This window comes from Silurus aristotelis (assembly GCF_946808225.1).
Source record: "Silurus aristotelis genome assembly, chromosome: 11".
NCBI lineage: Eukaryota > Metazoa > Chordata > Actinopteri > Siluriformes > Siluridae > Silurus > Silurus aristotelis.
In genome coordinates this window covers 2,744,035-2,760,557 of record NC_139584.1, presented here as the reverse complement: position 1 = coordinate 2,760,557, position 16,523 = coordinate 2,744,035, and the positions used below count along the sequence as shown (strand labels likewise).

At 42.6% G+C, this 16,523-nt stretch overlaps 1 protein-coding gene across 1 annotated transcript in view; it reads left to right on the top strand.

The window, feature by feature from the left end:
* abcd1 (ATP-binding cassette, sub-family D (ALD), member 1) overlaps nt 1-16,110 on the top strand; it is a 19,567-nt gene extending 3,457 nt beyond the window's left edge. The window contains exons 2-10 of the mRNA XM_083554904.1: nt 741-921; nt 2,398-2,540; nt 2,663-2,837; nt 4,982-5,076; nt 8,687-8,832; nt 10,808-10,953; nt 11,301-11,385; nt 11,957-12,082; nt 13,092-16,110. Of these exons, the coding sequence (XP_083411030.1) occupies nt 741-921; nt 2,398-2,540; nt 2,663-2,837; nt 4,982-5,076; nt 8,687-8,832; nt 10,808-10,953; nt 11,301-11,385; nt 11,957-12,082; nt 13,092-13,404 (1,410 nt within the window). The 3' untranslated portion in view covers nt 13,405-16,110. The remainder of the gene's footprint in view (nt 1-740; nt 922-2,397; nt 2,541-2,662; nt 2,838-4,981; nt 5,077-8,686; nt 8,833-10,807; nt 10,954-11,300; nt 11,386-11,956; nt 12,083-13,091) is intronic.
* The last annotated feature ends 413 nt before the right edge of the window (nt 16,111-16,523 follow it).

The window sequence follows — 16,523 nt, the reverse complement described above, 5'->3', positions numbered from 1 at the left end:
GGGAGAGAGAGAGAGAGAGAGAGAGAGAGAGAGAATAAAGTTTGGAGGGAGAGAGAGAGAGAGAGAGAGAGAGAATAAAGTTTGGAAGGGAGAGAGAGAGAGAGAGAGAATAAGTTTGGAGGGAGAGAGAGAGAGAGAGAGAGAATAAAGTTTGGAGGGAGAGAGAGAGAGAGAGAGAGAGAGATTGTAATGTGGATTATATTCTAAGTGAAAAATTATTGTTTTTATTTGGCAGCACATCCCTGAGTGATTTATTCTTTATTCGATAGACCATGTTGCACAGCTTCACGTTGTGTGAGTGTGTGTGAGTGTGTGTGTGAGTGTGTGTGTGAAAGTGTGAGTGTGTGTGTGTGTGTGTTTGTGTTTAGTAATTTTTCGGTGCTTTTTGTGCAACATGGGCCTCATAAACAAACATCATGTGCAGTAGTTACTATTCCTAGACCTAAGAAGCATCATGTGGTTTGGAACAAAGAGAAAACCCTGGAAATGGGACAACTGTATCAGGCTGTTCTGACCCTACACACACACACACACACACACACACACACACACACACACACACATGGTGGTCATTGGCCTTTTAGCGCCCACACTGAATAAACAGAAGGCTTTCAGCTCGATTCTAGGAATTTTCCTTTTTCTGCAGATCTGAAAGTCTGCGCCGTTCCCACTTTCCCACGATGCTCCCCTCCTGAGCGTTCGTGTGTGCTTACTTGTCTTCTCCGTCGTGCCCTGTGTAGGTGGAGATGTCACAGCTGCAGCGGAGCTACGAGGCACTTCGCTCGCAGATCAACCTGATCCTCTTCAAGCGGCTGTGGTATGTGATGCTTGAACAGTTCCTCATGAAGTACCTCTGGAGCGCCTCGGGTCTCGTCATGGTGGCCGTGCCCATTATCACCGCTCCGGGGTATTCCGCACATGGTACGACCCACACACTCCTCTGTGTATGCTGACACGTTAAAGACTGTAGAGTTTGTGGATTGGTACCTGAATCTAGTGAATGAAGTATGTGGAGATTTCAGGATGGATCCGTCACTCACATTAGTAACAAAAGAAAACATGCCACGTGTCCATTTTTAAGATTTTTTGGTTTTAACTTCACGTAAGCGATCGTGCAACACAATTATACTAACAATTAAATCACAAATGCCATCTATTATTCAGATGAATTGCAGGCATGTGAGTTTATGACCAAACAAAATGTTTATATTTATGTTTGTATATAATACAGTTTATATACTCTTCCCCAAATTTCTAATTTATTCCAATAAATTCAAATAAAATTCCCAGTAAGCTTCCAACTTGAAGTACTTTCAAAATTGATGAAGTTCCCGTTAAAAGTTTCCTGTAAATCGTCCCGGACATTTTTTGCAAATCTATTCTGGAGAACTCATTTCCCAGCATGATGCCGTCTTCAGGATAGACATAATATATACATAAGTAAGTAGTAAATATACATAATGTGTAAATACCAGGGCTGATCAGCCGTGAGTCGGAATCATGTGTGATCCGTGATTAAGACGTGGACGTGCAGTAGAAGCTGGGAGATATAGTGTTGATAATCCTGATTATTCTGTATTATCATTAAGAACAGGAGCTAACGTTTGTCCTGGAATTTTTTGTAGCTGAGATAGAACACTTTTTAACAGGGTATAAATATCAGGACAATTGTTGATCATTCCAGACATCAAGGGCAGTTCCAGTAGGTGGTGACAAAGCCTTAGCCTTCTTACAACCTAACTCAGATATCTTCTACAGTACAGTGTGTGTCGCACGTGTCGACCTGTTTACTGGGAATGAATGCTTTTGTCTATCTATCTGTCTGTCTGGACGTCTTCTGTCTGTTTGTCTGTCTATCTGTTGTCTGTCTGTCTGTCTGTCTTCCTGTCTGTCTATCTGTCTTCTGTCTGTTGTCTGTCTGTCTGTCGTCTGTCTGTCTGTCTGTCTGTAATAATGACTATATTATAACAGTAAATATAAATTGTTAAAATGGTCTTCTTTGTAATGCACTATGTGGACAAAAGTTTGTGGACACCTGATCATAAGATTGGTATGTGCTTGTTTTTCAACATTCCATTCCACATTTAGTCTCCATTTTCGCTTCTAATAAACTCTGGCAAGATGTTCCATCAGATTCTGTGCTCATTCAGCTAAAGATGTAGGTACTGAGGAGACCTGGGGTGCAGTCAGCATGTAAAATTTATCCCAAAGTTGTTCAATAGGGTTGAGGGTCAGAGCATGGAGTTCATGCTGGAACGGGTTTGAGTATCCTAGACGTGTCTCAAACCACATTTGGCTGGAAAAGTCGGGTGTCCCAATACTTTTGCTCATACACCAAATCAGTGCTTTGATGTCTTAACCCTCAAAAGTAGCATTTCCCTTTTCTCATTGCTCTAGATTCTGAGGAAGTGAAGCAGTCAGTGATGGTGATGAAGGAGGAAGAGCTGGTGAGCGAGCGGACGGAAGCCTTTACCACAGCCAGGAATCTTCTAAACGCAGGAGCCGACGCCGTGGAGCGCATTATGAGCTCCTACAAGGAGGTGAGATTCTCCATCAAATCCTGAAGGTGGTGGTATTGGGCTGTGACTAGTATTTAGTATCGACCAAACCTTCGAATTGGAATTTTGAATTCCATCGTTTGGTCTCTTGTTTCTCGTGTCAGGTGACGGAGCTGGCAGGCTACACGGCACGTGTGTACGAGATGTTCGATGTGTTCGAGGAGGTGCGTGATGGCGTTTATCGCCGATCTGTCGAAGACCCACAGGGCACAGAGAACGGGGGCGGTTCAAGCGAGGTGAAACATGGAATGAGGTTGGAGGGACCTTTACATATTAGAGGTGAGTTTTAGTCCATTCACCTGTTTGAATTAAATTCATCTTACAGATGATTAAAATTTCATACCGGATCGGTCGAGACCCGGGTTACCAACGACCACCACAGGTATTGTAGCCAACAGGGTACCGGTATAAATTGGGCTACTGTTGGCCAAAGGAAAAGAAAGACTACTACAGAGAAAGGAGAAGTGTAAGAGAGGAGGTTACTATGTTGGTACTATGACTGGTAAAGGGAGAGAGGGAGCTGATATGATGGAGAGGAGAAAGGTAAATATGGTGTGTGTTTAGGAGACCAAGTGGAAAGGGAGTAAGACCAGAAACATTAAAGGGGGTTTAAACTGTTCTATCATGGTGTGGATGGAAAGAGAAATGGTGTAGGGGTGATTCTGAAGGAAGAGTACAGTAAGAGTGTATTGGAGGTGAAGAGAGTTTCTGATAGGGTGATGATCGTGAAGCTGGAAGTGGAAGGCGTGATGATAAAAGTCATCAGTGTTTATGCTCCACAAGTGGGTAGTGAGATTGAGGAGAAAGAAAAATTCTGGATTGAGTAAGATGAAGTGGTAGAGAGTGAACCTAGGAATGAACGATTAGAGATTGGGGCGGACTTTAATAGGCATGTAGGTGAAGAGGTGATGAGGAGGTGATGGGTAGGTGTGGCTTTAAGGAGAGGAATGTGGAAGGGCAGATGGTGGTAGATTTTGCTAAAAGGATGGAAATGGAAGTGGTGAACACTTATTTTAAGAAGAAGGAGGATCATAGGGCGATGTATAAGAGTGGAGGAAGGTGCACACAGGTGGATTATGTTCAGAACTGGGATTGACAGAGTAATGAAAAAAATAGGGGAGGGTTATGTTAATGGGGAGGGTCTGGGAAATAAAAGGCATATGAGGAGCTGTAGGAGAAGTTGGACACCAAGGAAGAAGAAAAGGGTTTATACTGATTGGCCAGGCAGAGGAACCGAGCTGGGAAGGATGTGCTGCAAGTTAGAGCAATAAAGGATGGAGATGAAAATGTGTTGACTAGTGAGGAGAGTGTGTTGAGAAGATGGAGGAAGTATATTTAACAGCTGATGAATGAGGAAAATGAGAGAGAGAGAAGGTTGGATGATGTGGAGATGGTGGAGCAGTAAGTGAAAAAGATTAGTAAGGAGGAAGTGAGAGCAGCGATTAAGAGGATGAAGAGTGGAAAGTCGGTTGGACCAGATGACATACCGGAAGAAGCATTGAGATGTTTAGGAGAGATGCAGTGGAGTTTTTAAACAGATTGTTTAAAAGGATTTTGGAAGGTGAGAGGATGCCTGAGGAATGGAGAAGGAGTGTGCTGGTACCGATCTTTAAGCATAAGGGAGATGTGCAGACCTGCAGTAACAACAGGGGAATTAAGTTGATCAGTCACACCATGAAGTTATGGGAAAGAGTAGTGGAAGCCAGGCTGAGAGAAGAGGTGACCATCTGTGAGCAACAGTATGGTTTCATGCTGAGGAAGAGCACCACAGATGCATTATTTGCTTTAAGAATGTTGATGGAGAAGTATAGAGAAGGTCAGAAGGAGTTGCATTGTGTGTTTGTGGATTTAGAGAAGATGTACGACAGGGTGGAGAGAGGAGTTGTGGTACTGTATGAGGAAGTCTGATGTGTTAGAAGTATGTGAGGGTGGTGCAGGACATGCATGAGGACAGTGTGACAGCAGTGAAGTGTGCAGTAGGAATGACAAAAGAGGTTCAAGGTGAAGGTTGGACTGCATCAAGGATCGGCCCTGAGCCCTTTCCTGTTTGCAGCGTTGATAGACAGGTTGACGGACGAGGTCAGACAGGAGTCTCCCTGGACTATGATGTTTGCAGATGATATTGTGATTTGTGGTGAGAGTAGGGAGCAGGTTGAGAAGAGCCTGGAGAGGTGGAGATATGCGCTGGAGAGAAGGGGAATGAAACTCAGTAGAAGTAAGACAGAGAGTGAATACACAAGAGCAAATTGGGACTAAATGCATAATGGGATGTTCAAAAAAGAAGCACATACCGATTTTATGCTCAGGTTTCCACAAACTTTTGTCTGTATAATATTTATCATATTTAGCATTTACTTATCAGTATTATATATATTTTAATGAGTTTAAAAACAAAGTGTGTGTGTGTGTGTTTATGCATGCAGGTCAGGTGATTGATGTGGAGCAAGGCATTAGATGTGAGAACCTGCCTATAATAACACCCACAGGTGATGTGGTGGTGTCCAGCCTCAACATCAAGGTATCCACTGAGCTACATTTTATTTTCACATCTGTAATTGATTTATTTTTAAAAGCACTAGTATTGGCCATATATTAAATGTATAACGAATGGAATATAGCATTTTATATAGCTTCCAAAATGATCCATAAATTGTAGATTCTAGTTTTATTATATTGTTGTATGAACTTTCCACTACTGCGTCTGTGGATTAGCAGACAAATGCTATGAAAATGGAAATGGAACGGAGGAACGCTGCAAGCTAACAGGCTTAATTACAAAAAAGATACAAATATGCATCGGTGTACAAATGCATAATCCTCTGAAAAGCACCGTTTTAATTGAATCATCACCATGACGACTAGTGATCACTAGTGACGACAGAACAGATCTGGTTCGAGTTTTCACTTCAGTATACATTATGCCGTGCTGATGTTTCACCTTCATCCGTGACACCAGTGGGTTTTCTTTTCACATGCTCGTGCATCACCATGGTCCTTCCATCCCACACAAGCTTCGCTTCGCATAACTTCCAATTACAGTTTTCTTTGTTGTGTTTAATATAAAATGCTTCAATGCCTTGGGTGACTTGGGACGCACACTTTTTCCTGCTGCCGGTTGACGCTGTATTGTCCGGCATTTTAGCAGATGGCTGTGTTCTCTTACCCCCACGCTAACCCATACCTTAAAAAGCCCAACTAATCGATTACCCAGCAATGGCAGCTGGTGGTCCTGGGATTTGAGCTCACAACATTCCAATCGGCCCAAAACCTCAACCATGGGATCTTCTCTGTAGATGCAGTTTCCCTTCAAATTTATTCTTTAAAGATTTTGCATTCATCTTTATTCATTAGGAGGTGTGTTTGGACCTCGACCGGGGACTTTACAAATCCCTAAACCTGGTGCCGTCATGTTTCAGTGTGTTTAAAAAAAAATAATTTTAACTTGCCATTGAACGTTGTTAACACGCTGCACAGAGCGGTGACAGTAAATCAACAAAGATAAGTGGCAGCTGATTACTGGATTATTAACAAAGTTTATTTAAGGATAAGCTCCTATTATTTCCCTTCATTAGAAACATGAAGTCAACCACGCCAGATCATGTTAAGTTGGTCTCGTTAAGTCACGTCAAATGAAAGATAAAGACTTGACACTTTCTTTTTTCTGCAAAACCCACGGCAGTGACAATGTTTGCATTCGAGCAAACTCAAATTAATTTCCCTTAAAATGGTCTAATCAAATGACAAATGATTTTTGTGGAGATCAGTGGGGGAGTGGTAGAGAATAGAGGGATCAGTGGAGGAGTGGTAGAGGATATAGAGATCAGTGGAGGAGTGGTAGAGGATGGAGGGATCAGTGGAGGAGTGGTAGAGGATGGAGGGGTTTAGTTGAGGAGTGGTAGAGGATATAGAGATCAGTGGAGGAGTGGTAGAGGATGGAGGGATCAGTGGGGGAGTGGTAGAGGATGGAGGGATCAGTGGGGGAGTGGTAGAGGATGTAGGGATCAGTGGAGGAGTGGTATAGGCTGTAGGGATTAGTGGAGGAGTGGTATAGGCTGTAGGGATTAGTGGAGGAGTGGTATAGGCTGTAGGGATTAGTGGAGGAGTGGTATAGGCTGTAGGGATCAGTGGAGGAGTGGTATAGGCTGTAGGGATCAGTGGAGGAGTGGTATAGGCTGTAGGGATTAGTGGAGGAGTGGTATAGGCTGTAGGGATCAGTGGAGGAGTGGTATAGGCTGTAGGGATTAGTGGAGGAGTGGTATAGGCTGTAGGGATTAGTTGAGGAGTGGTAGATGATGGAGGGATCAGTGGAGGAGTGGTAGAGAATGGAGGGGTTTAGTTGAGGAGTGGTAGAAGATATAGAGATCAGTGGAGGAGTGGTAGAGGATGGAGGGATCAGTGGAGAAGTGGTAGAGGATGGAGGGATCAGTGGAGGAGTGGTAGAGGATGGAGGGATCAGTGGAAGCAGAATAATGAATACAAATTCAAATATATTGGAGATCACACAGCACCTCTAAAATATAGTAGAGTTTTTTGTATGTTCTGGTGATGCTGCTTGGTCCATAGAGTCTTGTTCTCTGGATTATGTCAGACTTTCTACACCAGACCCTTCTGTGATTATTCCTGTTTCCTGGTAACTTCTGGGAAGCAGGTCTTGCACTCCTTCTGGCTCGTTGCCTGTTGTTAGGAACAATGTGTTGATTATTCCCAAACAGCACCATCCCTCTCGCCTGGTGGAGACATGCCTTCCTGTGATGACACGCTGTTCCGCTGAAGCGTTAAGATCTCATCGCTAATAACCCTCCATGCAGCAGTCATCAGCCACCCGCGTGACTCAAAGCTGTTACCCACAATGCCTTGTGAGACAGCCTCAAACGCCACCACGCCTCCCCCTTTTTATAGACTCTGGGATAAATTTGTGGGAAAAGACGCTGATATCATTAAAGAACGCGTTGAACCGTGGCAGCCGTTTCCAGACGACTGTGTTCCTTTGACAGATAGTGACACGACCACGGAATTAAAAGGAGGGACACAATTTATACAATTTCTTCCAGAAAAAGAAAAAGAAAACATCACACAATCACCGAAACGTGAATTCCGCCAAACAATAACAAATGTCTCAGAGACTCATTTTAGGACTGAACTCGTATGTGTGGAACTCTGGTTTATCAAATACAAAACGAAGCATTTATTATGAAGTCTATCTGATCTGTTTACGATTTAAAATGTAGCGAAGTACAATACAGACGCTCAACACTTTACGAACGAATTACGTTCCGAACGAACGTACGTACCACAAATTTGTTCGTAAGTTGTTACCGTGTTCGTTATTAACTACGCATACCTACTAATGATGTAAGATCAAATAAAAATAATTTAAATACTGTATACAATAATTTGTATTATTTTTGTATTTTATTATTGCAATTTGTATTCGTATCCGGCGAAAGTTCGTAAAGCGAAAGTTCGTAAAGCGAAAGTTCGTAAATTGAATGTTTGTAAATTGAATGTTTGTAAACGAATGTTCGTAAAGCGGATGTTCGTAAAGCGAAAGTTCGTAAAGCGAAAGTTCGTAAAGCGAAAGTTCGTAAAGCGAAAGTTCGTAAATTAAATGTTCGTAAAGCGAAAGTTCGTAAAGCGAAAGTTCGTAAAGCGAAAGTTCGTAAAGCGAAAGTTCGTAAAGCGAAAGTTCGTAAAGCGAAAGTTCGTAAAGCGAAAGTTCGTAAAGCGAAAGTTTGTAAAGCGAAAGTTCGTAAAGTGAAAGTTTGTAAAGTGGAGTGCATCTGCACTTCAAACAAAACATCTTAAATAAAAAAAAACAAACATTTTAAACACCACTTTAAAAAGTAGACGTAAACAAACGCTACATTCAGCCTCTGCTACCATAGAAACTACAGAAAAAAGGCTATAAATAGATCCCTAGACGTGCTCATCTGCTGACTAGCTTTAGCATATGAAGCGTAATGTTTTATTATTACTAAATCGTAAACTCTAGAGAGACGCTGGGGTTCGGGTTCTGTACACGCCGCTATCTTAGGATTGGTCCGTCTGCACCATGCTACTGTTTACGTCTGTAACATGTTTCATTCATTGTCTTCTTTGTCCTGTTTTTCACTTCATTTCATATGTAGGTGGAAGAAGGAATGCATTTGTTAATCACGGGTCCGAACGGTTGCGGTAAGAGCTCGTTGTTTCGGATCCTGAGCGGCCTGTGGCCCGTGTACAGCGGCGTCTTGTACAAACCTCCGCCGCAGCACATGTTCTACATCCCACAGAGGTACAGTTTATTACAACAACCCTATTATTCGTACTTGATTTCTATTCAAAGCTATTAGCATCGTATAAACACGAGTAAAGAAAATCTGGACCCAAACCATTTCTCGTCCTTCGTTGGAGATGAGATTTATAGACTAAAAGCCGGTCACGCATCACAGGGCGCTGCCTTTTTCTTAATTTAACCATTAATGGATGACACCCAACTGTGCAGAAGTTATGGAAGTGTTTGTGTGTGTGTTCATTCTCATTTCATGCCCTGCTAAGCTAATTAGTAGTGATGAAGGTGGTGATGAAGTGGAGCAGGTTCTGGAAGCAGTGGGTCCAGATGGCCCTGCAGAGCGACTGTTTGACGTGACCGCCTCATTGCACAAGCGAAAGAGATCACACCCGCGGCAGCGGCAAAACGAACGCCGCCGAGCAACAATACGCTTGTTTCAAAGTCCGAGAGATGTTTTTTGTCTCATTACGGTGTAACAGTGATCACAACACGCGTGGGGACTGTTGAAGAGGAACGTACAACGCAAAAGATGCAAGAGAGTCGCATTCAGCACATCGATTATAATTATGTAGTAAATAATCAGGTGTCTCACTCGCATTGATTTCTGTAAATATATAAATTCATGAAGAACAGATTTACACACTTTCGGCAGGCTGTTCCTCCGAACGTTCAGCTAAAATTCTTTGCTGTGTTATTCGTCAGAGATGTTCCTCACTAGTTCTTTATTGCGATCCAGTTCATCCCAGAGCAGTTTGAAAGGATTTACTGTAGGTGCAGTGTCTGGGCAGGTCATTACATGATACATAACACTCCAGATGCTCTCGAAATAACGCTTACAGGGCAGTTCTTCTGTTAGAGACAAAAATGTCCCATTTGGACTCCACAGAACTTTTTTCCACTTGTTCACTGTCCAGTTCTTGAGTGTTTTTGCTGTGTCATAAAAAGATCATAGGCATTTGTCAATTAATTTGAATTATTTATAGAATGGGATCCACGACCCCTAGAGGCTCTGCAGCGGTACTGCAGGGGGTCTGCTAATTAATGTTGAATCACAAATAATGAAAAAAATATATATAATTTTAATTCAGAAATGAATTTTTTTTATATAATATTTATTACATCAAAGTTCTATTTAACTTAAAGCTGAAGTTTATGTAAATGTATAATTGTCTACCTGATAGTAAAAATGTATGAAGCTGCAAATCGAAAAAAAAAATTGTGATTTTTAATTGCAAAGTATATGACGCAGAAATATTTTGGAAAGATTTTAAAATATATGAAAATACACAACATAGTTCTACTTGTCTTAACATAATATAACTAGGATAATATGTTTGTTTTTTATTAATACAATTGGCACATTTTGTTTCAGGGGGTCCCTGCCCCATGTATTGTCTAAGGGGTCTTTGACCTAAAAAAACCTTAAAGACCCCTGATTTAAGGAATGAGATATCGTACTTTCTATATGCTTGTATTTACATTTAAGTGCATGTCAAGAAACATCTGTGAATCGAGTTACTTCCTGTAATTACATTACAGGAGCTATAAACAGTCTCTTCTTTATTAGTCCCTCTTGAAATCAAAAAGAAATAAAAACGTAAGGCGCATTAATGTACGTCGCAGATGGAACTCGCGTCAGAGTGGCTGTTGAAAATCCTCCCCAACCAATTAAAATCGAGCCGCCTACAAAAGTAAATGCCAGAAAGAAAAGTTTTAAAACTCCTAGCCAAATTACCCCTTTAATGTGAAACGGTTTCCAGGGGAGCTTTATGGGTTTGACCTTTCACACAAGTGCTTTTGTGTTGTTGTGTGTCATTGCCTGGCCACGGTATCTAAAGAAAATTGTACGTTGTTGATGTGGCAGTGTAAAGGCCAACTTTTTGTTTCCATGAGACACTTTCAGACCATAAGTGCATTTCATTTCATTGGCTATTTTTTTTATCTGTTTTATATTGTGTGTGTGTGTGTGTGTGTCCAGGCCGTATATGTCCGTGGGCACTCTGCGGGATCAGGTGATTTATCCCGACACGGCTCAGGAGATGCAGGAGCGGGGCGTCACCGATCAGCAGCTGGAGGGAATCCTGCGCACTGTAAACCTCCTCTATATCCTGGAGAGGGAAGAAGGTGAGCACACACACACACGCGCACACACACACACGCATGCTCACCGACAAACTGCTGAGCTTTGCTGGGGTGTTTTTTTCTGCAGGTCCTGCATAGACGCAGCACATTTTAGCATTTCTCAGCTGGCGATTCGGCCGATCGAGGGCCTGATTACGCCGTCGTGACTTAGACTTTTATGGTTTAATTATTTTTTTATAACTCATTCGAATCGAGTGTATTTGTAGCAAGAAATCGTGCCACAGTGTACAGAAGCAGGCAGATGCTGCTATTAAACGTCAAATTGCCTATTAAAATTGTGTAGACGTAACTAAGTACATCTTGGACTGAGGCGATCGGTGTTTTGGCAGGTTGGGACGCGGAAAGCGATTGGAAGGACGTCCTGTCTGGAGGAGAGAAGCAGAGAATGGGCATGGCCAGGATGTTCTACCATAAGTGAGACATTCATTGTTTACCCAATGTTCACCCTAAACCTATTCTTATATACACTATATGGACACCTGACCATAAGATTTCCATTCCACCTCCACTCCTTTGGGAAGATGTTCCACTAGATTTTGGAGTGTGCTTGTGGAGTCTGGGGTGGAAAATTCATCCCTCCCAGAGGTGTTCAAAAGGGGATGGAGCTCTATAGCAGGAGATCTTTCACACAACCCATGTGAAGCTTATCTTCATGGAGCTGGTTTTGTGCATCTTCGCAGTTTGAAGAAGAAAAGTCAGGTGTCCTAATACTTTTGGTAACGATGTTCAATGGTATCCGTGTGCAAAGAGAACAACACAACAAATGACTAATAATAGAAACAGGTAGTCTGGAATTCTCTTAGAGTTTAGTGCAACTGGGAAACTTTTCCAACATACTGAGTTAATAAAATAATTTTTTTTTTTGTTCCCATTGCAGCAGATTGTTTTTAAAATTCCTTCCACGCTCGTAAAGTTGACCGTGATTGATGGCTCAGCCTGTGGCTCTATGCCGTGTGTTGACTGATCTCTGTGTGATTTTCTCCAGGCCCAAATACGCTCTCCTGGACGAGTGCACCAGCGCTGTTAGTATCGACGTGGAGGGCAAGATCTTTGAAGCCGCTAAGGATGACGGGATTGCGCTTCTCTCCATAACACACCGTCCGTCTCTGTGGTGGGTCTTTCTGTCAACTTTCTTTCTAACAAGCATTCTGCTGCACAGCTGGAGAAGAGCTGGAGGAGTTGCAAGTCCAGGAATAGGATTTTAGCAGATTGGTTTGGTCTAAAATAAGTAGGAAAAAAACAGGCATGATAATTCTGGAAACAAGATGATTTTTGGGTAATTAATGAAGCATTTCACTACCACATTGGAACTGACAGATGTTTTTATATAATATTAGTTGCTTTAAGTATAAAAGATTGAACGATTTCAAACAGCCAACAATGGGATATGATGTAGAGCGGGGGTGTGAATGAGATTTACAATGTTTTGACAACCCAAAAGTCGACTTGCCAGAGACCAGGACTTCTTGAGACTGTCAAGAGCACACCTTCTTCCTTAGAAACAGAAGCTACACCTCCTCCTTCTTAGCATTGACAGGCACTGAAGCCACACCCCCTTCTTAAGCACCAACAAGCATAGAGGCCACACCTCCTTTATTCTTAGCAATAACAATGACAACAACTCCTTTTATCACTATAAGGCACAGAGGCCACAGCTTTTTATTACTAATAGGCACAGAGGCCACACCTTTTTATCACTAATAGGCACAGAGGCCACACCTCCTTTTTATCACTATAAGGCACAGAGGCCACACCTTTTTATCACTAATAGGCACAGAGGCTACACCTCCTTTTTTAGGATGGTCTGGCACCGAGGCTACACCTCCTTTTTTAGGATGGTCTGTCAGGGAGATCATGCCATACCATTTAATAAGTCTGACAGAGGCCACATCCCTTTAATTAGAACTGGTACGGTTTACTGGTTCTGATTGACAGACAGGCCAAAGCTTCTTCACTTTGACTGACAGCTATTAATGCCACACCTCCTTTACTAGAAAAAAATGGATTTAATGAAATTAATGAGAATTCAGTTTGGTTAATCATTCCCAGTTTTATTATTACGATTAACGAGGCATGTTAATAAGCCATATGTCGTTGTCCCCCCCCCCACCCGATCACAGGAAGTACCACACCCACCTGCTGCAGTTTGACGGCGAGGGCGGATGGCGTTTCGAAAAGCTGGACGCGTCCACGCGGCTCTCGCTGCAGGACGAGAAGCTGCGGCTGGAGACGCAGCTTTCGGGGATCCCCAAGATGCAGCAGCGTCTGTCTGAACTGTGCAGCATCCTGGGTGAAAACAGCAGCCTGCTGAACCCCACCGAGACGGACGAGGAGCGACAGGGGGAGGAGGAGAGGGAGAGGAAGCAGCAGGAGGAGAGGGAGGAGAGAGACACCGCGCTCCCTGGTGAACAGGAACGAGGCCTTATGGACTGATTTGATGCCAGGAGACGGAGATGATTTCAAAGCCAGCTGTTTGTGCGAACCTGTCCGTGCATGTGAATGTGTGTGTGTGCGTGTGTGTGAGGGAGTGCCTGAGTGTCTGTGCGAATCTGTGTACATGGGTAAAGAAACTCAGATCAGAAATATTAGCTCTGATGTGGTCTTTAGGGGCTATCCTTAACTCTGTGTGTGTGTGTGTGTGTGTGTGTGTGTGTGTGTGTTAGCGGTGGGAAATAAGAACGTGTGGAAAGCATGATTCCAGTGCCAGTTCTTGCAGGTGTAGCAGATGATGAAAACTGCTCAATCCAATGTTCCATGCTCAATTCTCTACAGAATTTGCACAAACTCTCTGGCACATCGGATGTGTGTGCATGTGTGTGTGTGTCTGTGTGTGTGTGTGTGTGTGTGTGTGTTTATGATTGCGAGAAAGGAGAGAAGGGAGGCATTCGGGAAAGGGTTGCTGTCAGACCACTGACTGCAGTTGCGTTGTACTGTTGGTTTTAATACCAGGCTCAGGATGCTGATATAACGTTGGGGATTACCACTCAGTGCTGTAGTCCTTTATTGTGACGCTTTTTTTTTTTTATACAGTCAGGCAGAAGGTTAGATTTTTTTCTCCTCTTTCAGAACGATAACCACCACACAGTTCGATGGAGCGGTTTGTGAAGCTATGAATCATGATTGGGGGCGATGAAGCCAAGAACTATCACAGTTCAGTTAGAAACTTTTTTTCCCCCTGTTTCTCTGGCTGGTTTCCCCAGTCATATGTTGTTCTTCAACACGTTTAGAGGAGACTGTTCTACTGCTAAATTGTGCGATAGATAAAAAAAACAACTCGTGTGCAGTCGAACAACTTCAGAAGCCGAAAACCCGCGAAGCACAATTTTTATGCATTTACGGTTTGGTTTAATGCACTTATTAGGAATAAAAATGTGAAGAGATGTGCTGTTGTAGGAAGAGAAGTGAAAGAAAAAGGCTTGTACACGTTTGTATTTGAGGTCGGATCAAAAGGTTTCGAGACGAGTTCTTTACTTATCAACGTTCACACGCTACCACCTTTAAAACAGTCCCCTCGCACAGTAGTACAGAGCTCCCAGCGTTCAAATGGATCGTGTCCTCGGGATCTTCTTTTAAAACAGCGACCTTGGAGCCTTCATCTTTGGGAAGAGGGTGAAGTCCGGCAGAGCCAAATCTGGCGAGTAGGGTGGGTGCGGAAGTGAGATGTTCTTGAGAAACTTGAGGAGAGCTCGGTGGTAGGGTTTGCACGTGGTAAGTATAGCAGACTTGGTAAGAATACCACCAGTTGCACAGCTCTCGATGTACACAGGACATTGTTTTTTGGCACACTGACTTGTGAACGTCGGTGCTTCCTGTGACTGTGCGTTCAGCCGTGTGCTGCCATCTGCTGGCGTTTTACAAAACTAGTCTCGAAACTCGTTCTTTGTATATACCAGCTTGTTAGGAAGTTGGGGTCAGCCATGATACACCACCTTTGGAGTTAAGAGGGGTAAGGGCCTTGCTCAAGGGCCCAACAGTGGCAGCTTGGTGGTCATATGGCTTGATCTCAATTGTCTTTGTGAGCCACAATCAATTGCAGGAAATGTAATTTCTTACAGCAGCACGTCTTCGTGTTTAATTCCACTTTAATCACAGCTAGTTGCTAACAGTTACGATTTTACATTTTTTAAAAACGTTAGGTTCATCAGTTGTAATCCCACCATACGAGTCGTCGTTGCCACGAAATCGAACAAACGCCGTAATACGATATATAAAGTTAGTTAGTGGATAGAACCATCATAAAAAAAATTAGTTGACACTTTCGACCAATCGGGATTGAGAATTGAAGAGCACTGTGGTGCAACTAGACTCGCTGTTTGTTCTTGTGACGGTCAGTGTTATAACCATGCAGATAACCACGCTTTTGAAAAAAAAGCAACGCATATCAGGACATCAAACGATTTTGCGGACGACAATGAGGCGTGGGTCGTACGCTAAATGGTCACGCCCACCCCCTCCCCCGAGGTCACCGCATTTCAATAGGAGAGAACTGCCTGAGAGGGAAGTTTGCTAACTTCACCTAGTTTTATCTTTGCTGTAGCAAATCTGTAGCGAATTGAACCCCTGACTGTAGATGTACACAGTTCTCTTTCTCTGGACTGCGTTAGATATAGTCGACTTTTTTTTTTTCCTTTTTTTACTCTTTGTTTAATCACAGTGATGTAAAAACCATAAACTCTAACTTGAAGTCTAAATTAAAACGCCACATTGAGCCTGGCTGTACGCTATATTTTCTAAATATATCGACAGTTTCGTACAATCTTTTAAACATTCTTTTTATTCGATTACCTCCTTGTATCCATGTGTTATAAAAGTGTCCTTTGAATTTCATTTTAATCGATTGACCGATGTTTGATTGTAGCCAAAAAAAAAAATCTATTGCTGCTTTAAAAACAAATGAAATGTGCCCAGGCTTATAAACTCATGCTCTTAATCCCTAAAACGAATAAAGATGCCCAGATGCTTTTTTCATGTCCTGAATATCGACGGTACAATCCGACGAACCGTCCACGTAGAGCATGCACACGGCTCGTTCAGATCTAGCACTTTCACTTGATTTTTGGATACAGTTGCTGAATAAAGATTTTATTTGCACAATGCGTGATTATGTCCCTAGAATCTAATAAATCACATTGTTTAGAAGCCCATGCACTCTACTCGTTTGTCCTGAGATGTTCTTTTCTTTCCTCCGCCGGATATGGTATTCCGATAAAAGGCCCGGTGTGCCGAACGTTCATGAATAATTCATGACGTCGGTTATAATATAGCAATAGTTTTGCAGAGTAAAGAGTTTATTGCTCGATCTAATGTTTACACAGTAGAAGCAAACCGGATGAGATAATACAGACGTGTAACATATATATTGGATATTTCCATGATATGCAAAGGATCAGAGAATGAACATGTATAGTCACATACCCAAACTCTAAGGCTTTTATAACAATATTCTGAACGGTTCATAACAACTAGCTGCGTAACCAATCCCAGCACTGCAGCAACCACTCCAGAGCCACACTATCAAAACCAAACATTTCCTTACATGGCAAAAAAAAAAT